This window comes from Bactrocera oleae, chromosome 5, assembly GCF_042242935.1.
Source record: "Bactrocera oleae isolate idBacOlea1 chromosome 5, idBacOlea1, whole genome shotgun sequence".
Lineage (NCBI taxonomy): Eukaryota > Metazoa > Arthropoda > Insecta > Diptera > Tephritidae > Bactrocera > Bactrocera oleae.
In genome coordinates this window covers 20,042,378-20,069,085 of record NC_091539.1, presented here as the reverse complement: position 1 = coordinate 20,069,085, position 26,708 = coordinate 20,042,378, and the positions used below count along the sequence as shown (strand labels likewise).

The following is a 26,708-nucleotide window of genomic DNA, read 5'->3' as shown; positions in this document are numbered from 1 at the left end:
GATTTCTTTTTGATATTGAAGATAAGTATATTAACACTCCAACATTACTAACGATAGTATAGATAACGAAATAAGGGTGTAAAAAAATTGGGAAACTTGATTTACTTTTTTGAAAGGCACAAAATAAATCAAAAATATGATTCTTATATCTTTTGTTTTATGCACTTTTGACTAAAGGAATCCGAAATAGTATTCTCTGAGGAGACAAAGTATAAAAAATAATTAATATACTTAACTATAAAGAATTTTTTTGATAAATATTTATTGTATGACTTAATGATAACAAATAAATTACAATTTTCACTTTATCTAAATTCATACACTTCGGAAGAATTTTCTGGCATGTGTTCTAATTCAATAGATTGATATAACTCTGATGAGCGATGGTAATAATAACCTTCCACCCTGCCACTAGATTTTATAAAGCAAATATAATAAAATCCAGCGAAAGAGGCCCCATTTATATCCTTTATCGTATGATCCGGCACTAGGAAATGTTCTTTCCATCGCATGAATACATAGTCGCTATTCGCCAAATTTTTAAAGTCAAAATTATCCGAATTAAACGACTCTTCGTACTCAGAAAAGGCGGCAAATTTGCTCTGAAAAAAGAATACAAAATTAATTTATATAACGAAAGGAAATAATTGTGACGAGCTCGAGTGTAGACTTTTCTAATCTTGTTTAATCTAAATTTCACCGTGTTTCGAAGAACAAGAATGAGGATCTCATCAAATTGGATGAGTCATATGTTAAATATTGTGAAATATTAGCTGTTTTCGATTCGCCATTTCTCTGCTCGCTTCTGCTCTGTCAAAAAAATTAAATGTAAAGCAACAACAAAGTTATCGAGTGGAATTCGTACAATAGAGTCTGCGAAAAAAAGAGTTTCTCCACTAAGGTTGTATAAAACACCGCATACATAAAAAGTATGTTATAAAATATATTATTAATTCGTAATTATTAATTTGTTTATGTTATTATTTATTCTATTTCATACAGAAATGATACTCCAAATAAGGAAAGTTGTAAACTCCTTTTGAACTTTTATTATTTAGCCGAAATATTGCAAACTAATATTAGGATGAAAGAATTCAGTAAAAATAATAAAAATGATATTTTTGTAGTTGATGAAAAAATTGTTATGTACTAGCGCCGTAGTAGGCCTGCACGTTGCCTAAATTTCTCAATTAATAACAAATCTTCAACTTAATTAATTTTTTCCAGTTTCATTAATATTGTTATCAGCAAGTAAAGTATTTGATTTTTATTTAGTTAATTTTACGAATATATTTAATTATTTAAATAACAAGGCAAACATTCATACGACGCAATTGCGTTTGTTTTGAATTTCAACTACTTTCCATTTGGCACAGCAAAATGTTACCATTTGGCACACAGCCTAAGAGACTTTGTAGAAACTTAATCAAATATTAAGCTGTCAACAATTACACTTTTTTTTTTAAAAGGTCACTTTAATTTCATATTTTTTCGCTTTTGGAACCATTAGTTATTAATCATTGTATATCTTTATAACTTTATTATGTAAAATCACATTAACTCAAATCAAAAAATAATATAAATTGTGCAACCAAATAAACAAGCATTTTCAGTGTCTTCTACAATTGTGCAAACTGTGACTGTGGACAAAGCTTGGTGATCCCTTATATAGGTCAAGTAAAAAGTTCAGGTTCGGTTTTTATCTAAAAGATGGCTTTATTGTCCATAGTACTAGTGTTACGTGCCGCATCATGTCATACTATACGGCGCTGAAAACATGTTCATTCGCGCTAAAAGTTTGTCTTTGACAGTCTTTCAATTGATTGACTCAGTACGTTGAGAGCACACGTCAAAGATGGACACCAGCATAGAGAAAATTCGCTATATTTTACAATTTTTCTTCGATCAAGGCGAAAAAGCAGCCAGCGGCTGAAAAAGTTAATTTAGTTTATGGGCCCGATACTGTAAACGAACGTGTAGCACAAAAGTGGTTTGCTAGGTACCGTTCCGGTAATTTCGATGTCAAAGATGCACCACGCGTCGGGAGACTTGTCGTCGAAAATTGCGATAAAATCATGGAAATAGCGGAAGCAGACCATCACGTGAGCACTTATTTAATTGCTGAGCAACTAAAGAAGCCAGAAGACCGTTTGGAACCATTTGCATAACCTTGGATTCAAAAAGAAGCTCGATGTTTGGGTGCCACACGAACTAACGCAAAAAAACATGATGGACCGAATTTCCATCTGCGAATCGCTGCTGAATCGCAACAAAATCAACCCGTTTCTGAAGCGGATTGTGACTCAAACGAACGAACTTTTTACTTTACCTAATATAAACATATAGCCTTATATCTAACTCGATTAGTTTTAGTAATACAAACAACCGTTAGGTGAACAAAACTATAATGCTCTGTAGTAACAGGTTGCGAGAGTATAACAGAACAAGGCGCGAATTTCAATTTCGCGTTCTCTTTCATTTTCATTGTTTTCCAATTTTTGTTAGTGATCTTCAACAGGAGCCACAAATCTCTCTGTTGGCATATTTTTCGAAAGAAAAGTTGTCAACCGCTCTGATTTTTTACCAGCGAAGTTGATGTCGAAATCATCATCCAAGATAAGTGGAAATTATTACCATTGTATTTTTTAATTTAAACGAGATACTGTGCCAAAAGATGGGATAGCTATTTACCAAAATAATAATAATGTTACTAATATTATGACTCCGAATATTGAATAATTTGTTTGTTTTTAATTAAATTTTTATTAAATTCGATGTTTTTGCCAATTAAAAAGCAAAAAACAAAAAGCGCGGGTACAAAAAGAAGTAATTTGAACATTATACGTATATGCAGTGTAGTCCATATTGGCAAATATCCCGCAATACCCCTTGCAACAAACAAGCAGGATTGCGTACTAAAAAAAAGCGAATTGTTCTTTTCAACGAGCTCTCAATTGCACAAGCACATATATATATATATATATACATACAAGTCCGTGTATTAGGATGTACCTAAATACCTCAACATAAGGACATAAAAAGTATTGTTAAACTTAAAGTGCGGTTCTTAATAAAATAAATTAAGAAAATTAAAATTACAATCACAACAAAATATTAAAAAAAAACAAATCCAAATTAAAAAAATTGATTTCGCAAGTAAATGTTAATCCGAAAAATAACTCGTATATACTATATTAATTATCATTTATCGCTGCGTTTAAATCAGTTTATACTAAGAAAATTTTAGTCAAATTTGACACATATATAACAAAAACAACACAATATAACAAAAATAGTTAATACCGACAAAAAAAAACTACACCTGCAGGAGCTTTTCGCTCAAAACAGAATACTAAATTTATTTCAGAACAGATTAACAAGATACTGAACTAGATTTTATCTTCACAGATATGAGATTACTCTGAATCGGTACTTGAAATCAAAATTAAGTGAGCTGCCACAAGTGCAAAATCAAGAGGCAAGTTCTGGCATCCACCCCGAGGGATATGTTTACAGCCGTTTACATCAACCATACCAAATTATCACTAGCACAGAAATTGTATCACCTCCGATACAAAACAAAAGGTCAAACAGACGTAATAGTCAAACAGTTCGTACTAAATGACGATAATTTTAATTTGGCTTAGGAAGCTCTAAAAGCTAGATATGAAAATGAAAGAATATTGGTCGATAAACAAATAACGACACTAATAAACTTTATCAAACAACTATCCCCTGTTTCAAATTGTTTGTCGGTTTTATACTGGTAAATATATGCACCGCGGCTTTACCAGAAAAATCGTTACTTTTGTAGGAGCTCTCATCTCGAAAAAAAAATGCCCAACGTGGCAACAAATGAAATATTTTCTAACTACCCAGTACGAAATCACTGAAAGGGTAGATAAAAAAAACGAATTAAAACAAAAATTGTTCAACACGACCTAAAAAGAAGATTCAATAGACCCCAAGCTAGTAGCAAAAACAAATTATGTCGAAGCTTTTACAAAACTCAGTCGTTCACATCTGAACAGACTAAACAAACGTCATGCGAATTATGTACAGGGGGGAACAAAAAGAGTTTGTACAAACTACTTCTCACATGCGCATTCTTATAAAAATTGTAAAAGCAAATTCAATTGCTTCTATTATCATAAGACACCACTCAATGCTTCATTACAGCACATATGCCAGCTCACCCCAAAGCAGCGCTTATAAGAAAAGAACCACAGTTTAATTGCAAAAGCAAATCTCGAAAATTGCCAAGAAGCACCATGCTTCTCAAAGGCATTAAAAACACAGCGAAATTCTAAGTAGGGTAGTACTCACAACAGTCGTCTCCATCGAGCACCGAGGAGAACTGTTCAAACTTAGGGCCTTAATAGACCAAGGATCACAACGATCTTTCATAGCATCTAGGGCACAAAATATGCTTAAATTGCCAACAAAATTTGCCAATTTTGAAATAATGGGAATAGGCGAAAGAGTAGTTCAAAACTCAAATAAAATCTGCCCCATTATCCTAATTTCCACCAAAGCGGATAAGCTCATTCAAGCAGAAGCTAAAGTCTTACTGCAACTTACAAACATGCTTCCAAGCTATCATATAAATAGCAAACATTGGGAAGAGGTTTCACACCTAACATTAGCAGATCTAAAATGCAACACACCCGCTCAAATAGATCTAGAAAAATTTCAAACACACTTTTGGCTCAAAACATTATTTTTGGTTGGATACTAAGTGGACAAGTTAAAGAAACCCTTTTCATATTACCAACTCAAGTTGAAAATCCTCATTCAAAAATCATCAGCAATGTGGTATTGCCAAATAAGTATTCACAGTACATACGTATTTCAACCTGGTAAAATATAAACTATCTCGCTGCTCCGATTCCGAAATTCCTCTAGCCTGGTAACACACATATATTCCATCACACGTACACTCGTCCATGCGGGACATAATTGCCCTAGAAAAATCTACACAGTATACAATATTGGATGATACTAACATCCTTGAACGATTTTACCGTTCTCCCGAGCCCCTCAGAGTAGTATAATATATTTTCAAATTTATAGAACAACACAAAAATAAAGATAAGAGAACGCCATACTCAAACGGTGATACAGCGATGCTCCTAGACTTGCAAAAAGCAAGCGTCGCATCTTTCTAAGCGCCCCTCATAGGGGTGGTTTATGGGAATCAGTTGTAAAAGCAAAAAGCTTCAAATCCCACGTCAAAAAAAGGAGCTTACAAATCTAACTATGACGAATTTACCACGTTACTAACTCGAAATGAAGCCGTTCTCAATTCACGGCCAATCACCTACCCCAGGGCAAAGGAGAACCCATTCTGAGCATATCTGAAACAGGCGTGGAGTCGCATTCCTTCATAAGCCGATAGTAAAGAAATTGCAAATAATTGCCGATAATACAGAAAAGGCAATCATAAACAATCCGCATAACAAATCGATAAAAGAAAAAATCGTATATACAATCACTACTTATTGTATTGCCAAATATTGAAAATCAAACGGTCACAATAAAGTTGCATATCTCAAGCCTATACCAAAATATTGTACAAATCGATTAAAACCAAAATTGCTGCTTACAGCTAATATTTGCGACCTCTTCTACTCCATTAGCAGCACGCCGAAATGCATAATATAGCCAATATAGGTAATACTAGGCAAAATATTCGCCTAGGGGGCCCAGGATGGTTAAATGAACTAAGCCTCCCCTCGCATATACTTGTATACACTAATGACGGGTACATTATTGCCATACCTTAATAGTACACACTAATAGTACAAACTACACCTGAGAACACATACACGAGGACGCCTCACACCACCAACCAACAAAAAGGATTGAATCGTTCGCTTATACATTAATTCGATGTGACAGCTCCCGTGCGCTACTACTTCGTCACAACGCGGTTCCGCACGTGCCTACACTACATTCAGCGAACTTTATTCCGATAATTTTTAACAAAAATGGATATCTTTAGAACTTTATTAAGTAAAATCACATTAACTCAATTCGAAAAATAATATAAATTGTGCAACCAAATAAACTAGCATTTTCAGCTTCTTTTATAATTGTGCAATCTTTAAGTGCGGACAAAGTTTGGTGATCCCTAATATATTGGATACAATTTTATTCAATCATATTTAAAAATAATCTCCTATAAGTGTTCGTACTTCAGTCGGGTATATGTACATATGTCCATTATACAAGTAAAAACATATGTTTACTGAAAAAATTGAATCTCTTAATCATTCTTACCCAATGCCCTTTGTCAACATCCTCATCTGCTTCCCATTTTCTGGTTAAAAATGGATATTTCTTCGATATAATTTCTCCATCAAAAAATGTTGTAAGAGTTGGAAATTCGAAGGTCAGTCCATTAATTTTTAAATATCCACATAAAAAAGAATTTTGCAAATCGATATGCTAAAATATAAAAAGTAATATTTTTTGAACAGGCATCTACTTATTAGAAGTACACTGATACAACTTATTATGGTTTATAACTCAATTTCCAGTGGTTATTTCAAGCCTTTTTAAATATTGTACCTTGTAAATTTTAAATTTAAAGTACCTGCAGAACAACTTCCACGTCATATGAATTTCCTTGAGACTTTTGAAATCCTTTAAACTTTGATCCACTATATAACATTGTTTCTCGGATACCATCTTGAGATGAATTGGAAGGAAGTGCTGGTATCGCATAACTTACAAGCATCCTTTTTGAAATTTAGGACTCTAAAAAAATTTTAAAGTTAGAAAAATATCAGAAAAAGTTGTATGGTAAGACCAATAGGTGATTTAACCAAAATTTAAAAATACTTAAAACAAACAGATTAACGCATATCAAGCTGCAAAGTTTGAAAATACCAGTGAAAGATGGGAAATATACACGAGAATTAGAAATAAATACAAAACTAAAAAATGCCAAAAAAAATAGTATAATTAATACAGAGGGACAAAAATAAATGTAAAAAAATAAAAGAACTAGTTATATTTATTGAATCCACAATAGATAAGTGATATTTGAACATTTTAAAACACAATTTGAAACAAAGTGCAGAGAATCTTGGATTATCTTCGACGTTTTGGTTCCAACAAGATAATGACCCAAAGCATACTGCGGAAATAGTAAAGACTTTGGCCGGCCAGATCGCGGTTTTGACGTTAAAATTCCGGCTTTTTTTAATTGTTTACGACCCCGCTGGACAGAAGAATCTTCCAATAGTTTTCCCAGTTTTTCTGAAACTTTCGCCATTTTTTCACAACTTAATGATAATTTTTCTTTCCGACAGACTTATTTCTTTTGCTTGGGTTTCCATTTTTTTAAATATTATTAAAACGCGTCACGAGCTCTTTAAACGACTTATTATATTAAAACACAATAGAATCTACGCAAAAATAAGGAAAAAATTCTTGAGAAGTAACGGTATTTCCAATTCAATCTAACTGAACGCAGACTTAATGGAGCCTATGTTTACTTGTTCTTACACCAAAATCCCGTTATCACAAAAATGAAAATAGGAATATACATTGTTATACTCTCGCAACCTGTTGCTACAGAGTATAATAGTTTTGTTCACGTAACGGTTGTTTGTATCAACTAAAACTAATCGAGTTAGATATAGGGTTATATATATATAAATAATCAGGATGAAGAGACGAGTTGAAATCCGGGGGACTGTCTGTACGTCCGCCCGTCCGTCCGTCCGTGCAAGCTCTAACTTGAGTAAAAATTGAGATATCTTTATGAAACTTGGTAGACATGTTTCTTGGTACCGTGAGACGGTTGGTATTGCAGATGGGCGTAATCGGACTACTGCCACGCCCACAACACGCCATTAATCAAAAACAAATAAATTGCCATAACTAAGCTCCACAACAAGATACAAGACTCTTATTTGGTATACAGGATCACAATAGGGAGGGGCATCTGCAGTTAAAAAAATTTTTTTAAGTGGGCCTGGTCCCGCACCTAATGGGTTTAATGTGCATATCTCCTAAGCCGCTAATGCTATAATAACAAAATTCACTGGAAGCAAATGTTTTTAGAACCTCTACCTACAAAAAGGGTGGCAACTCCGCCCACTCCCCATATAACGGTACTGTTAAAAACTACTAAGAGCGCGATAAATCAAGCACTAAACACGCCAGAGACATTAAATTTTATCTCTGGGATGGTATGAGATGACTTTATAGGAACCGCGTTCAAAATTAGTCAGTGGGTGTGGCACCGCCCACTGTTAGGTGAAAACAAATATCTTGGGATCTGTTTAACCGATTTCAACCAAATTCGGTGCGTAACGTTCTTTTCGTATTTTTATGTTATAGTGCAAAAATGGGCGAAATTGGACTACAACCACGCCTATTTTCCATATAACACCATTTTCAATTCCATCTGATTCTTTCACTTTCCACTATACATATCAAGCAACAATGATTATATCGGGGTAAAACTTTGCGTGAATAATACGTTTAAAGTATGCCACCTTGTGACTAAAAATTGTCTAAATCGAACCAAAACTATTCAAGCCCCTAAGTACTAAATATGTGGACCCCAGTGCCTATAGCTGGCCTTCTATGACCTTGACACATTTCGTCTTCTATTGGCCAAAGCTGGCCGGTTCTGCGCGATTACTTCCTTCAGATGGTCCAATTGTTGACAGTACAGTTTCGAGTTAAGAGTTTTGCCGTATGGGAACAGCTCATAGTAGATAATTTCCTGCCAATACCACGAAACATACAGCAAAACTTTCCTGGCCTTGCGTGTGATTAGCTGTTACAGTATCAGGACCATAAACTATTCACATTTTCAGCCACCTGACCTCTGTTTTCGCCCTTATCGAAGAAAAGTTGTAAAATATAGCGTATTTCCTCTTTGCTAGTGTCCATCTTTGACGCGCGCTCAAACAAAACCGTCAGAAAAACTTTTTTAGTACGGAACGTCATCTTTCTAACGCCATCTAGCGGAACCCGATCCAACTTATACAACGCGAGATACAGATAAATAACGCCATCTGTTGGAAAAATAATAGATTTCTCTTTACTACACCAATATATGCAGATTTGTGACCACAAGCACCGAATTTTAACCATAGATTTGAAATATGGTGGAGCCGCTGAATATTCCCCTGCATGGAAACATTCTGCACAGAGGAGATTTTTGGAGGAAGCATGCAATCAAAATACATTTGAACAAGTAAGGAAGGTCTATGTTCGAGTGTAACCGAACGTTTTAAACTCTCACAAGGTAAAGTGGTATACGGAATTTTCGTATATATTATAAGTAAAAGTAGGAAGGATTGTATCTATTATTTATAACCGCAGGCAAGAAGATACAATATTATTATGCGGTATAAAGTCAACCGAAAGTTTGAAATATTTTTATTAGGTATATTGATTGCGTACTGTAAAGTGAAAGAATCAGATGGAATTAAAAGTTTGTTATATGGGAAGTAGGCGTGGTTGTCAACCGATTTCGCTAATTTCCATAGTCTACAATGGCAATAATTGGATAACATCACACACCAAATTTGGTTTCGGTCAGTTCTTGTGGTAAGGGATTTCACTTAAATATGAGCGGTACCACGCCCGTTTTCCAATTTTTACAATGCCTCACACAAAGCCCTTCCCTGCCATCCTGATTGTGAAATTTAATGCTTGTGGCTCATTTATTCAGTGAGTTATCGAAGTTTTAGTAGTTTTCAACATAACCGTTATATGAGGAGAGGGCGGGGTACTCAATCTTTTTTTTTGCCGTTTCCATAACATTCGGATCTACGTAACCGGAACGGATCAACTCGACAAAATTCTGCCGCTACAACAACAACAACAAAACATTTTTTGATAATTTTTGCACAACACAGCATGTGGCAATACTGATATTTGTCATTAATGTAAAAATACAAATTTCTTATATATAATATATTTACTTACTTTAAAAATGCACAATAAATCTATATTATGGATATATTTTAATGTGTACAAATGAGTTGACAAATGGGTCGACAGGGTGTTAAACATAGTGTAGGGCGTGCATAACTTTAACAAATTTTGGAACTTTAAATACAAATATCTCGAAAACTATAAGTCAGAGGCAGGTATATGTGTATATCCTCTATCCGCCCGTACAATCAGATCGCAGTGCCAAAAGAATCGTAATTTTGCGGATTTTGATTAGCAGCGCACAAACAATGTAGAATATCTTTACGCATGTAGTCCTTGCACTTTGCCAAAGATCTTTTGGATGGGATTAGACGCAGGTTGCCCATATTATAGCAAATAACGTGTGTATTTGATGTATTTTGTTCATCATAGAGTGTAGTGTCTCAATATGCATCAAGAAAATTTTGTTCCAAACAAGGCAAGCTTGTCGATAGGTGGCGTATCTTCGTTCTGGATACTGTAGCAGGTTAAACACATACCTATGCAGAATCGACCCCGACATATCATACATAAGTCCAGCATGCAAAGAGTATCCGCATGACACCACCTCTTTGCATGCCCAACGGACCCCACTCATCTAACACCTTTCTCCTTATGGTCCGACCCCGCCGATACAGCTCTTTTAGTGGGAAAACCACAACATAGGTGGCGCACAGCTAACCGTCGACTGTTGACTGACTTAAATCTGGGAAGACTGTCCATCCACGTACATTAATTAACAGCAACTGCAGATAGAAGTATGGGGTATTGTTCAGGTGAACAGTGTACAGACGACCAATGCGTCACTGAAATAGAAATTGGGATGCCCTCAACAGCTTTATCTTGTTTGGGACATTGAAACTTTATAGCCTTTTCGATACCTTAGAATTAAATAGAGGGGTACATTTTAGAACAGCATCCCCGGAATTTGGGGTTAAAATGGGTATGTACTGATAGAGAAAGTTCTCCAGATTATGAAATATATGTATGTACACAGACTTTTTCTAATGAATTTTCTATTCGTCGGTATGTTGGGTTTTGTTTATATCTACATATTTAATGTGCTTTAAGGAATATCAAATAAATTGATTTTTATAAGAAGTATATACAATATATTTAATGTGCTTTAAGGAATATAAAATAAATTGGTTTTTATAAAAAGTATATACATTTATGTTTTCCAACAATTTATTTTGTGGGTACCTTTTACGAATACCTTTTCTGCCCAGCGTAAGACAAATAAAGTTTTATTTTCTTACGAATAGACAAGTAATTTTCCACTTGTATACCCACTAACACTTCACTAATTCGTTTGTACACATTTATTTTACATTATATATTGCAAAAATAGTTTAATTCAATAATTAAATTATTGTTAAATTCTATTAATTCCGACAATAACAAAAGGGTTGCAAAATGTCAAATAACCAGTGTTACCTTATCGACATCTTTTGTAATTGAACTGAAAGAAGTTAAAACAGATAATACCCCAAATACAGGAATCCAAAACCTAGAGAAATAATTTATTACAGAGCATTGATGTTAAGTATTACGTTATACCCTCTTTGACAATATTACTTTTTCTTGTAGAACATCCTTTTGCATTGGCGGCCTTCGCCGCGCTCCAAAAAAAATAACCCTGGTCGGTCCAACACCGGGGTGTATAGAGGTTTTTTTGCGCAGAAATTCTTTTTGCATTGTTTCCTGTATCTAGGGTATAATCTCTGATTATTTTATTTTTCTTCGTTTACAAAATATATTAGTGTGGCAACACTGCTGTTTTGACATTCACCACCATTTTGTTATTGTCAAAATTATTAAAATTGAAGAATGATTTAAATATGGAAATAAAGCTATTTTTGCAGCATCTAATATAAAAAAAAATTTCTAAAAACGAATTAGTCAAGTGTTAGTGGCTATAAAAGTGAAAAGTAAAAGCGTAATTTCAATTTAAAACGGAAAAATACGTACTTTAAATAGTTGAAATTTTCAACTTTAAACGTAAATATCTCGAAAACTATAAGTTTCCCGCGGCTGTATATATATGTTCTTGATCTAGAGGATCTCCTCTATTCGTCCATACCCATTTTATCCCCGAAAAAAAGCTATTTTTGCAGCATCTAATATAAAAAATGTCGAAAAACTAATTAGTCAAGTGTTAGTGGATAAAAAAAAAAAATAAGTGTATACATTTTAAATCGCAAATATACGTACTTAAAATAGTTAAAATTTTCAACTTTAAACGTAAATATTTCGAAAACTATAAGTTTCCCGCGGCAATATCTATATATATTCTTGATCTGGAGAATATCCTCTATCCAACCTTCCCCTCTTAACCTTGAAATCGTGGGATGCTAAACAAAAGCCCATCCCCATTTTACCCCCGAAAGCCTGGGACGGTATACTAAAGCCGACCCATGACCATTTTAATCCTGAACTCGTGGGGTGGTATGCTAAAGCCGACCCCATAACTTTAATTCACATTTAATATACATATGCATCTTCAATTCTTTCTATTAACAAAATAATAAAAACGTTCCTTTATAACAAATAATCGTGCCTGTCTCGCTGAATTGAATCCCCTTTTTTTATGACGAAACATTCTTTCGGACCAAATCGCGATTAAACTTAAATATCGAAAAAGCATAATATACAATATATAACTGACAACAAAGTAATGTTTCGTTACTTGAATAATTTTGGTAAACTTTTCTTGTCCATGTTTCTAAATATTGAATTCATTTCCTTACTTTTCGTAAATTTTATTTATATATAAAATGTATCACACAATGTTTAATATTATTTGTTTTGAGATACCGTCAGTAAATATACTTCTTAGCGACATTACATCACGCTACCAGAACCAATAAATATTGCAGTCAAAATTTTTAACCGGGCACCTGAGGACACAATACACGAGTCTAGAAAAATCTATTGCGGGCAATAATCTGTCATTTTGATGGTTTACCCGGACGTTATACGCTCATGAAAATGCTTTCTAGTTGCAAACACTCTCACTTTTCTACGTCACATAGTTTTGCAATGAAATGACATGCAATTATCGGAAATATGAATATTTCACTATATTCATAGATTGATATCAAAATTTAAGTAAATCAATCCAGTACACGCGTTGTGTATTAAATTTGTATGTTGGTCTCATATTCTGTTTATAAGGAATTACCATAAAAATAGTAAAACAGTATTTAGGGTACCTGCTATTAATTGTTTAGGATTAGTTACATTAGACTAAGTTGTTTTTTTAATAATGTCAAGTTTGATCTGGCAATACTGTCTTATCTAAGTTTTATATTTGTCATCTCTCGTTTATCATTCATTCCCTTTACAATTGTCTTTGTTTACGCATATCTAAAGTTACGGTATTTTAAATTCCGTTGAACTCCTATAAATGTCGGAGGACATGTATGTGCGTACGAACTCTTCTCTGATTGTAACTCGGTGCTGATTGTACTCATCTCTAGTTTGGTGTCAAACAAACCGTTCACAATTGTACAAACCCCAATAAAGCATTGAGAACTCTACCCGCTGGTAAATTAAGTATTCCTCATTTTGGTGCCTCCTGTGAGGACAAATATTTTTTAATTTCGTTTTGTAATTGCGGTTTTGGGGTTTCATGGCGGAGCTCAATTAGCGTACATCAACAGTGAAAGCAATAAAGCACATACATACACGTTTCACTTCCCACAAGAGCTCAAGTCACTTGAATCACATTTTGAGCGCTTCATAGATAATCATAATCGTCTGGTTGGAGGAGCTACGTCCTCCGAGATTGCGCCACATGATGCACTTTTGGAATCAGTAGAGGAGCTATGTACTGCGGCATGCAGCAGACTTAATCGTCTCATCGCATCGTCAAGAGTTTGGAACTAATGTCGCTGACGGAGCGCACCATTGTCCCACAACATCTCTGTTTTAGTAGTTTGCAACATAACCGTTATATGAGGAGAGGGCGGGGTACTAAATCTTTTTTTTTTGCCGTTTCCATAACATTCGGATCTACGTAACCGGAACGGATCCGGATTTTTTCCGGCCAAGGACTGTCAACTCGACAAAATTCTGCGGCTACAACAACAACAACAAAACATTTTTTGATAATTTTTGCACAACACAGCATGTAGCAATACTGATATTTGTCATTAATGTAAAAATACAAATTTCTTATATATAATATATTTACTTACTTTAAAAATGCACAATAAATCTATATTATGGATATATATTAATGTGTACAAATGAGTTGACAAATGGGTCGACAGGGTGTTAAACATAGTGTAGGGCGTGCATAACTTTAACAAATTTTGGAACTTTAAATACAAATATCTCGAAAACTATAAGTCAGAGGCAGGTATATGTGTATATCCTCTATCCGCCCGTACAATCAGATCGCAGTGCCAAAAGAATCGTAATTTTGCGGATTTTGATTAGCAGCGCACAAACAATGTAAAATATCTTTACGCACGTAGTCCTTGCACTTTGCCAAAGATCTTTTGGATGAGATTAGACGCAGGTTGCCCATATTATAGCAAATAACGTGTGTATTTGATGTATTTTGTTCATCATAGAGTGTAGTGTCTCAATATGCATCAAGAAGATTTTGTTCCAAACAAGGCAAGCTTGTCGATAGGTGGCGTATCTTCGTTCTGGATACTGTAGCAGGTTAAACACATACCTACGCAGAATCCACCCCGACATATCATACATAAGTCCAGCATGCAAAGAGTATCCGCATGACACCACCTCTTTGCATGCCCAACGGACCCCACTCATCTAACACCTTTCTCCTTATGGTCCGACCCCGCCGATACAGCTCTTTTAGTGGGAAAACAACAACATAGGTGGCGCACAGCTAAACGTCGACTGTTGACTGACTTAAATCTGGGAAGACTGTCCATCCACGTACATTAATTAACAGCAACTGCAGATAGAAGTATGGGGTATTGTTCAGGTGAACAGTGTACAGACGACCAATGCGTCACTGGAATAGAAATTGGGATGCCCTTCAACTGCTTTATCTTGTTTGCGACATTGAAACTTTATAGCCTTTTCGATACCTTAGAATTAAATATAGGGGTACATTTTAGAACAGCATCCCCGGAATTTGGGGTTAAAATGGGTATGTACTGATAGAGAAAGTTCTCCAGATTATGAAATATATGTATGTACACAGACTTTTTCTAATGAATTTTCTATTCGTCGGTATGTTGGGTTTTGTTTATATCTACATATTTAATGTGCTTTAAGGAATATCAAATAAATTGATTTTTATAAGAAGTATATACAATATATTTAATGTGCTTTAAGGAATATAAAATAAATTGGTTTTTATAAAAAATATATACATTTATGTTTTCCAACAATTTATTTTGTGGGTACCTTTTACGCATACCTTTTCTGCCGAGCGTAAGACAAATAAAGTTTTATTTTCTTACGAATAGACAAGTAATTTTCCACTTTTATACCCACTAACACTTCACTAATTCGTTTGTACACATTTATTTTACATTATATAGTGCAAAAATAGTTTAATTCAATAATTAAATTATTGTTAAATTCTCTTAATTCCGACAATAACAAAAGGGTTGCAAAATGTCAAATAACCAGTGTTACCTTATCGACATCTTTTGTAATTGAACTGAAAGAAGTTAAAACAGATAATACCCCAAATACAGGAATCCAAAACCTAGAGAAATAAACTATTACAGAGCATTGATGTTAAGTATTACGTTATACCCTCTATGACAATATTACTTTTTCTTGTAGAACTTCCTTTTGCGTTGGCGGCCTTCGGCCGCGCTTCAAAAAAAATAACCCTGGTCGGTCCAACACCTGGATGTAACAATTTCTTTGCGCGTAGAACCCCTTTTTGCGTAGAAATTGAAGAATGATTTAAATATGGAAATAAAGCTATTTTTGCAGCATCTAATATAAAAAAAATTTCTAAAAACGAATTAGTCAAGTGTTAGTGGCTATAAAAGTGAAAAATAAAAGTGTATAATTCATTTTAAATCGCAACAATAAGTACTTTAAATAGTTGAAATTTTCAACTTTAAACGCAAATATCTCGAAAACTATAAGTTTCCCGCGGCTATTCTTGATCTGGAGGATCTCCTCTATCCGCCCATACCCATTTTATCCACGAAAGCGTGGGACGTTATTCTAAAGCCGACCCCTGGAGAATATCCTCTATCCAACCTTCCCCTCTTAACCTTGAAATCGTGGGATGCTAAACAAAAGCCCACCCCCATTTTATCCCCGAAAGCCTGGGACGGTATACTAAAGCCGACCCATTACCATTTTAATCCTGAACTCGTGGGGTGGTATGCTAAAGCCGACCCCATAACTTTAATTCACATTTAATATACATATGCATCTTCAATTCTTTCTATTCACAAAATAATAAAAAGGTTCCTTTATAACAAATAATCGTGCCTGTCTCGCTGAATTGAATCCCCTTTTTTTATGGCGAAACATTCTTTCGGACCAAATCGCGATTAAACTTAAATATCGAAAAAGCATAATATACAATATATCACTGACAACAAAGTAATGTTTCGTTACTTGAATAATTTTGGTAAACTTTTCTTGTCCATGTTTCTAAATATTGAATTCATTTCCTTACTTTTCGTAAATTTTATTTATATATAAAATGTATCACACAATGTTTAATATTATTTGTTTTGAGATACCGTCAGTAAATATACTTCTTAGCGACATTACATCACGCTCCCAGAACCAATAAATATTGCAGTCAAAATTTTTAACCGGGCACCTGAGGACACAATACACGAGTCTAGAAAAATCTATTGCGGGCAATAATCTGTCATTTTGATGGTTTACCCGAACGTTGTACGCTCATGAAAATGCTTTCTAGTTGCAAACACTCTCACTTTTCTACGTCACATAGTTTTGCAATGAAATGACATGCAATTATCGGAAATATGAATATTTCACTATATTCATAGATTGATATCAAAATTTAAGTATATCACTCCACTATATTAAAAATTTCCTGCAAAATGTTCAAGAATTGTAAACGGTTTCCATGACAACAACATCTTCAAACATTTATTATTGATTGTTGCCTACACTCTACGTCACGGTTGTCATAATGGTTTTCTCGATAAATCGTCTACCAATAACTCACTCTTAAGTTCGATCAGTGGATTGTTGAATAAAAGTATCAATTTAATGGCTATACACACGCGACATCTAAAGCGCGTTGTGTATTAAATTTGTATGTTGGTCTCATATTCTGTTTATAAGGAATTACCATAAAAATAGTAAAACAGTATTTAGGGTACCTGCTATTAATTGTTTAGGATTAGTTACATTAGATTAAGTTGTTTTTTTAATAATGTCAAGTTTGATCTGGCAATACTGTCTTATCTAAGTTTTATATTTGTCATCTCTCGTTTATCATTCATTCCCTTTACAATTGTCTTTGTTTACGCATATCTAAAGTTACGGTATTTTAAATTCCGTTGAACTCCTATAAATGTCGGAGGACATGTATGTGTGTACGAACTCTTCTCTGATTGTAACTCGGTGCTGATTGTACTCATCTCTAGTTTGGTGTCAAACCAACCGTTCACAATTGTACAAACCCCAATAAAGCATTGAGAACTCTACCCGCTGGTAAATTAAGTATTCCTCATTTTGGTGCCTCCTGTGAGGACAAATATTTTTTAATTTCGTTTTGTAATTGCGGTTTTGGGGTTTCATGGCGGAGCTCAATTAGCGTACATCAACAGTGAAAGCAATAAAGCACATACATACACGTTTCTCGGAAGGTGCCATAGAAGGTCGTGATGTGTTTCACTTCCAACAAGAGCTCAAGTCAGTTGAATCACATTTTGAGCGCTTCATGGATAATCATAATCGTCTGGTTGGAGGAGCTACGTCCTCCGAGATTGCGCCACATGATGCACTTTTGGAATCAGTAGAGGAGCTATGTACTGCGGCATGCAGCAGACTTAATCGTCTCATCGCATCGTCAAGAGTTTGGAACTAATGTCGCTGACGGAGCGCACCATTGTCCCACAACATCTCTGTTTTAGTAGTTTGCAACATAACCGTTATATGAGGAGAGGGCGGGGTACTAAATCTTTTTTTTTTGCCGTTTCCATAACATTCGGATCTACGTAACCGGAATGGATCCGGATTTTTTCCGGCCAAGGACTGTCAACTCGACAAAATTCTGCCGCTACAACAACAACAACAAAACATTTTTTGATAATTTTTGCACAACACAGCATGTGGCAATACTGATATTTGTCATTAATATATTCTTATATATAATATATTTACTTACTTTAAAAATGCACAATAAATCTATATTATGGATATATTTTAATGTGTACAAATGAGTTGACAAATGGGTCGACAGGGTGTTAAACATAGTGTAGGGCGTGCATAACTTTAACAAATTTTGGAACTTTAAATACAAATATCTCGAAAACTATAAGTCAGAGGCAGGTATATGTGTATATCCTCTATCCGCCCGTACAATCAGATCGCAGTGCCAAAAGAATCGTAATTTTGCGGATTTTGATTAGCAGCGCACAAACAATGTAGAATATCTTTACGCATGTAGTCCTTGCACTTTGCCAAAGATCTTTTGGATGAGATTAGACGCAGGTTGCCCATATTATAGCAAATAACGTGTGTATTTGATGTATTTTGTTCATCATAGAGTGTAGTGTCTCAATATGCATCAAGAAGATTTTGTTCCAAACAAGGCAAGCTTGTCGATAGGTGGCGTATCTTCGTTCTGGATACTGTAGCAGGTTAAACACATACCTATGCAGAATCGACCCCGACATATCATACATAAGTCCAGCATGCAAAGAGTATCCGCATGACACCACCTCTTTGCATGCCCAACGGACCCCACTCATCTAACACCTTTCTCCTTATGGTCAGACCCCGCCGATACAGCTCTTTTAGTGGGAAAACAACAACATAGGTGGCGCACAGCTAACCGTCGACTGTTGACTGACTTAAATCTGGGTAGACTGTCCATCCACGTACATTAATTAACAGCAACTGCAGATAGAAGTATGGGGTATTGTTCAGGTGAACAGTGTACAGACGACCAATGCGTCACTGGAATAGAAATTGGGATGCCCTTCAACTGCTTTATCTTGTTTGCGACATTGAAACTTTATAGCCTTTTCGATACCTTAGAATTAAATAGAGGGGTACATTTTAGAACAGCATCCCCGGAATTTGGGGTTAAAATTGGTATGTACCGATAGAGAAAGTTCTCCAGATTATGAAATATATGTATGTACACAGACTTTTTCTAATGAATTTTCTATTCGTCGGTATGTTGGGTTTTGTTTATATCTACATATTTAATGTGCTTTAAGGAATATCAAATAAATTGATTTTTATAAGAAGTATATACCAAATATTATATTTAATGTGCTTTAAGGAATATCAAATTAATTGATTTTTATAAGAAGTATATACAATATATTATATTTAATGTGCTTTAAGGAATATAAAATAAATTGGTTTTTATAAAAAGTATATACATTTATGTTTTCCAACAATTTATTTTGTGGGTACCTTTTACGCATACCTTTTCTGCCCAGCGTAAGACAAATAAAGTTTTATTTTCTTACGAATAGACAAGTAATTTTCCACTTTTATACCCACTAACACTTCACTAATTCGTTTGTACACATTTATTTTACATTATATAGTGCAAAAATAGTTTAATTCAATAATTAAATTATTGTTAAATTCTATTAATTCCGACAATTACAAAAGGGTTGCAAAATGTCAAATAACCAGTGTTACCTTATCGACATCTTCATACCTTTTCTGCCCAGCGTAAGACAAATAAAGTTTTATTTTCTTACGAATAGACAAGTCATTTTCCACTTTTATACCCACTAACACTTCACTAATTCGTTTGTACACATTTATTTTACATTATATAGTGCAAAAATAGTTTAATTCAATTATTAAATTATTGTTAAATTCTATTAATTCCGACAATTACAAAAGGGTTGCAAAATGTCAAATAACCAGTGTTACCTTATCGACATCTTTTGTAATTGAACTGAAAGAAGTTAAAACAGATAATACCCCAAATACAGGAATCCAAAACCTAGAGAAATAAACTATTACAGAGCATTGATGTTAAATATTACGTTATACACTCTATGACAATATTACTTTTTCTTGTAGAACTTCCTTTGTGGAGTTGGGGGCCTTCGGCCGCGCTTCAAAAAAAATAACCCTGGTCGGTTCAACACCTGGATGTAACAATTTCTTTTCGCGTAGAACCCCTTATGGGTAGGCGGCCTTCGGCCGCGCTTTAAAAAAATAACCCTGGTCGGTCCAACACCGGGGTGTATCGAGGTTTTTTTGCGCAGAACTTCTTTTTGCATTGGCGGACTTCGCCCGCGCTTCAAAAAAATAACCCTGGTCGGTCCAACACTGGGGTGTATCGAGATTTTTTTGCGCAGAACTTCTTTTTGCGTTGTTTCCTGTATCTAGGGTATAATCTCTGTTTATTTTATTTTTCTTCGTTTACAAAATATATTAGTATGGCAACACTGCTGTTTTGACATTCACCACCATTTTGTTATTGTCAAAATTAATAAAATTGAAGTATGATTTAAATATGGAAATAAAGCTATTTTTGCAGCATCTAATAAAAAAAATGTCGAAAAAATAAATAGTCAAGTGTTAGTGGATATAAAAAAGAAAAAAAAAAGTGTATAATTCATTTTAAATCGCAAAAATACGTACTTAAAATAGTTGAAATTTTCAACTTTAAACGTAAATATTTCGAAAACTATAAGTTTCCCGCGGCAATATCTATATATATTCTTGATCTGGAGGATATCCTCTATCCAACCTTCCCCTCTTAACCCTGAAATCGTGGGATGCTAAACAAAAGCCCACCCCCATTTTATCCCCGAAAGCCTTGGACGGTATACTAAAGCCGACCCATGACCATTTTAACCCTGAACTCGTGAGGTGGTATGCTAAAGCCGACCCCATAACTTTAATTCACATTTAATGAACATATGTATCTTCAATTCTTTCTATTCACAAAATAATAAAAAGGTTCCTTTATTACAGATAATCGTGCCTGTCTCGCTGAATTGAATCCCCTTTTGGGTCGGCTTTAGAATAACGTCCCACGCTTTCGGTGATAAAATGGGTATGGGCGGATCGAGGAGATCTTCCAGATCAAGAATATATATAGATATAGCCGCGGGAAACCTATTGTTTTCACGATATTTGGGTTTAAAGTTCAAAATTTCGACTATTTAAAGTACGTATTTTTTCGTTATAGAATGAATTATACACTTATATTTTTAACTTTTATATCCACTAACACTTCACTAATTCGTTTTTACACATTTTTTTTATATTATATCATAAAAAATAGCTTTATTTCAATATTTAAATCATTCTTCAATTTTATCAATTTTGACAATAACAAAATGGTTGTGAATGTCAAAACATCAGTGTTGCCATACTAATATATTTTGTAAACGAAGAAAAATAAAATAAACAGATATTATACTCTAGATACAGGAATCATAATTGTTGATGGACACTAATAAATCATTTAGTTTCCTTCTTTTGATAAACCCAGGTGTTGGATCGACCAGGGTTATTTTTTTTTGAAGCGAGGCCGAAGGCCGCCAACGCAAAAAGGAGTTCCACGCAAAAAGACCTTAGTACACCCGGGTGTTGGATCGACCAGGGTTATTTTTTTTGAAGTGCGGCCGGTAGGCCGCCAACGCAAAAAGGAGTTCTACGCGAAAAAGTAATATTGTCATAGAGGGTATAACATAATCCTTAACATCAATGCTCTCTAACGGATATAATTACTGTTTGAAGAAAAGTACCGTTTCGTTTTTTCCATTTGCTAATTACTTCATATATGCCAAATAAAATTCAAACGCGTTTAGTGAGTTGTGCTTAAATTGTGGAAAAGGATAAATTATAAAAGTTATTATTCAAGTTTTTATTTTAAAAATGAGTGGAATTTCAACATATTTTAATTGGGGTATAATCTGCTTTCATTTCTTTCAGTTCACTTACAAAAGATGTCGATAAGGTAACACTGGTTATTTGACATTTTGCAACCATCTTGTTATTGTGAAAATCACAAAAATTGAAGAATAATTAAAATATTGAAATAAAGCAATTTTTTATGATATAATATAAAAAAATGTGTAAAAACGAATTAGTGAAGTGTTAGTGGATATAAAAGTTAAAAATATAACTGTATAATTCATTCTATAACGAAAAAATACGTACTTTAAATAGACGAAATTTTCAACTTTAAACCCAAATATCTTGAAAACCATAGGTTTCCCGCGGCAATATCTATATATATTCTTGATCTGAAGGATCTCCTCTATCCGCCCATACCCATTTTATCCCCGAAAGCGTGGGACGTTATACTAAAGTTTTTCCCCCCTATTTTTTATGACGAAACATTCTTTCGGACCAAATCGCGATTAAACTTAAATATCGAAAAAGCATAATATACAATATATCACTGACAACAAAGTAATGTTTCGTTATTGAATAATTTTGGTAAACTTTTCTTGTCCATGTTTCTAAATATTGAATTCATTTCCTTACTTTTCGTAAATTATTATTTATATATAAAATGTATCACACAATGTTTAATATTATTTGTTTTGAGATACCGTCAGTAAATATACTTCTTAGCGACATTACATCACGCTCCCAGAACCAATAAATATTGCAGTCAAAATTTTTAACCGGGCACCTGAGGACACAATACACGAGTCTAGAAAAATCTATTGCGGGCAATAATCTGTCATTTTGATGGTTTACCCGGACGTTATACGCTCATGAAAATGCTTTCTAGTTGCAAACACTCTCACTTTTCTACGTCACATAGTTTTGCAAAGAAATGACATGCAATTATCGGAAATATGAATATTTCACTATATTCATAGATTGATATCAAAATTTAAGTATATCAATCCACTATATTAAAAATTTCCTGCAAAATGTTCAAGAATTGTAAACGGTTTCCATGACAACAACATCTTCAAACCATTATTATTGATTGTTGCCTACACTCTACGTCACGGTTGTCATAATGGATTTCTGATAAATCGTCTACCAATAACTCACTCTTAAGTTCGATCAGTGGATTGTTGAATAAAAGTATCAATTTAATGGCTATACACACGCGACATCTAAAGCGCGTTGTGTATTAAATTTGTATGTTGGTCTCATATTCTGTTTATAAGGAATTACCATAAAAATAGTAAAACAGTATTTAGGGTACCTGCTATTAATTGTTTAGGATTAGTTACATTAGATTAAGTTTTTTTAATAATGTCAAGTTTGATCTGGCAATACTGTCTTATCTAAGTTTTATATTTGTCATTTCTCGTTTATCATTCATTCCCTTTACAATTGTCTTTGTTTACGCATATCTAAAGTTACGGTATTTTAAATTCCGTTGAACTCCTATAAATGTCGGAGGACATGTATGTGTGTACGAACTCTTCTCTGATTGTAACTCGGTGCTGATTATACTCATCTCTAGTTTGGTGTCAAACAAACCGTTCACAATTGTACAAATCCCAATAAAGCATTGAGAACTCTACCCGCTGGTAAATTAAGTATTCCTCATTTTGGTGCCTCCTGTGAGGACAAATATTTTTTAATTTCGTTTTGTAATTGCGGTTTTGGGGTTTCATGGCGGAGCTCAATTAGCGTACATCAACAGTGAAAGCAATAAAGCACATACATACACGTTTCTCGGAAGGTGCCATAGAAGGTCGTGATGTGTTTCACTTTCAACAAGAGCTCAAGTCACTTGAATCACATTTTGAGCGCTTCATGGATAATCATAACCTGGTTGGAGGAGCTACGTCCTCCGAGATTGCGCCACATGATGCACTTTTGGAATCAGTAGAGGAGCTATGCACTGCGGCATGCAGCTGACTTAATCGTCTCATCGCATCGTCAAGAGTTTGGAACTAATGTCGCTGACGGAGCGCACCATTGTCCCACAACATCTCTGTTTTAGTAGTTTGCAACATAACCGTTATATGAGGAGAGGGCGGGGTACTAAATCTTTTTTTTTTGCCGTTTCCATAACATTCGGATCTACGTAACCGGAACGGATCCGGATTTTTTCCGGCCAAGGACTGTCAACTCGACAAAATTTTGCCGCTACAACAACAACAACAAAACATTTTTTGATAATTTTTGCACAACACAGCATGTGGCAATACTGATATTTGTCATTAATGTAAAAATACAAATTTCTTATATATAATATATTCACTTACTTTAAAAATGCACAATAAATCTATATTATGGATATATTTTAATGTGTACAAATGAGTTGACAAATGGGTCGACAGGGTGTTAAACATAGTGTAGGGCGTGCATAACTTTAACAAATTTTGGAACTTTAAATACAAATATCTCGAAAACTATAAGTCAGAGGCAGGTATATGTGTATATCCTCTATCCGCCCGTACAATCAGATCGCAGTGCCAAAAGAATCGTAATTTTGCGGATTTTGATTAGCAGCGCACAAACAATGTAGAATATCTTTACGCATGTAGTCCTTGCACTTTGCCAAAGATCTTTTGGATGAGATTAGACGCAGGTTGCCCATATTATAGCAAATAACGTGTGTATTTGATGTATTTTGTTCATCATAGAGTGTAGTGTCTCAATATGCATCAAGAAGATTTTGTTCCAAACAAGGCAAGCTTGTCGATAGGTGGCGTATCTTCGTTCTGGATACTGTAGCAGGTTAAACACATACCTATGCAGAATCGACCCCGACATATCATACATAAGTCCAGCATGCAAAGAGTATCCGCATGACACCACCTCTTTGCATGCCCAACGGACCCCACTCATCTAACACCTTTCTCCTTATGGTCAGACCCCGCCGATACAGCTCTTTTAGTGGGAAAACAACAACATAGGTGGCGCACAGCTAACCGTCGACTGTTGACTGACTTAAATCTGGGTAGACTGTCCATCCACGTACATTAATTAACAGCAACTGCAGATAGAAGTATGGGGTATTGTTCAGGTGAACAGTGTATAGACGACCAATGCGTCACTGGAATAGAAATTGGGATGCCCTTCAACTGCTTTATCTTGTTTGCGACATTGAAACTTTATAGCCTTTTCGATACCTTAGAATTAAATAGAGGGGTACATTTTAGAACAGCATCCCCGGAATTTGGGGTTAAAATTGGTATGTACCGATAGAGAAAGTTCTCCAGATTATGAAATATATGTATGTACACAGACTTTTTCTAATGAATTTTCTATTCGTCGGTATGTTGGGTTTTGTTTATATCTACATATTTAATGTGCTTTAAGGAATATCAAATAAATTGATTTTTATAAGAAGTATATACCAAATATTATATTTAATGTGCTTTAAGGAATATCAAATTAATTGATTTTTATAAGAAGTATATACAATATATTATATTTAATGTGCTTTAAGGAATATAAAATAAATTGGTTTTTATAAAAAGTATATACATTTATGTTTTCCAACAATTTATTTTGTGGGTACCTTTTACGCATACCTTTTCTGCCCAGCGTAAGACAAATAAAGTTTTATTTTCTTACGAATAGACAAGTAATTTTCCACTTTTATACCCACTAACACTTCCCTAATTCGTTTGTACACATTTATTTTACATTATATAGTGCAAAAATAGTTTAATTCAATAATTAAATTATTGTTAAATTCTATTAATTCCGACAATTACAAAAGGGTTGCAAAATGTCAAATAACCAGTGTTACCTTATCGACATCTTCATACCTTTTCTGCCCAGCGTAAGACAAATAAAGTTTTATTTTCTTACGAATAGACAAGTCATTTTCCACTTTTATACCCACTAACACTTCACTAATTCGTTTGTACACATTTATTTTACATTATATAGTGCAAAAATAGTTTAATTCAATTATTAAATTATTGTTAAATTCTATTAATTCCGACAATTACAAAAGGGTTGCAAAATGTCAAATAACCAGTGTTACCTTATCGACATCTTTTGTAATTGAACTGAAAGAAGTTAAAACAGATAATACCCCAAATACAGGAATCCAAAACCTAGAGAAATAAACTATTACAGAGCATTGATGTTAAATATTACGTTATACACTCTATGACAATATTACTTTTTCTTGTAGAACTTCCTTTGTGGAGTTGGGGGCCTTCGGCCGCGCTTCAAAAAAAATAACCCTGGTCGGTTCAACACCTGGATGTAACAATTTCTTTTCGCGTAGAACCCCTTATGGGTAGGCGGCCTTCGGCCGCGCTTTAAAAAAATAACCCTGGTCGGTCCAACACCGGGGTGTATCGAGGTTTTTTTGCGCAGAACTTCTTTTTGCATTGGCGGACTTCGCCCGCGCTTCAAAAAAATAACCCTGGTCGGTCCAACACTGGGGTGTATCGAGATTTCTTGCGCAGAACTTCTTTTTGCGTTGTTTCCTGTATCTAGGGTATAATCTCTGTTTATTTTATTTTTCTTCGTTTACAAAATATATTAGTATGGCAACACTGCTGTTTTGACATTCACCACCATTTTGTTATTGTCAAAATTAATAAAATTGAAGTATGATTTAAATATGGAAATAAAGCTATTTTTGCAGCATCTAATAAAAAAAATGTCGAAAAAATAAATAGTCAAGTGTTAGTGGATATAAAAAAGAAAAA

General features: G+C 34.3%; 1 protein-coding gene across 6 annotated transcripts; it reads right to left on the bottom strand.

Moving 5' to 3' along the window:
* Positions 1 to 249: 249 nt before the first annotated feature.
* On the bottom strand, positions 250 to 22,951 carry LOC106620596 (glucose-induced degradation protein 4 homolog). 6 transcript variants are annotated; one of them, XM_070109616.1, is made up of 4 exons: positions 15,343 to 15,491; positions 6,599 to 6,762; positions 6,283 to 6,450; positions 250 to 602 (listed from the first exon to the last, which is right to left on the bottom strand). In XM_070109616.1, exons 2-4 carry the CDS (start codon positions 6,740 to 6,742, stop codon positions 306 to 308), a joined length of 609 nt encoding a protein of 202 aa, XP_069965717.1. In that variant the 5' UTR covers positions 6,743 to 6,762; positions 15,343 to 15,491; the 3' UTR covers positions 250 to 305. The 6 variants fall into 6 exon arrangements, with proteins under 6 accessions (XP_069965717.1, XP_069965718.1, XP_069965715.1 ...); XM_070109617.1 differs by having other exon boundaries at positions 15,356 to 15,491; XM_070109614.1 differs by lacking the exon at positions 15,343 to 15,491 and adding an exon at positions 12,766 to 12,894.
* Between the last annotated feature and the right edge of the window lie 3,757 nt (positions 22,952 to 26,708).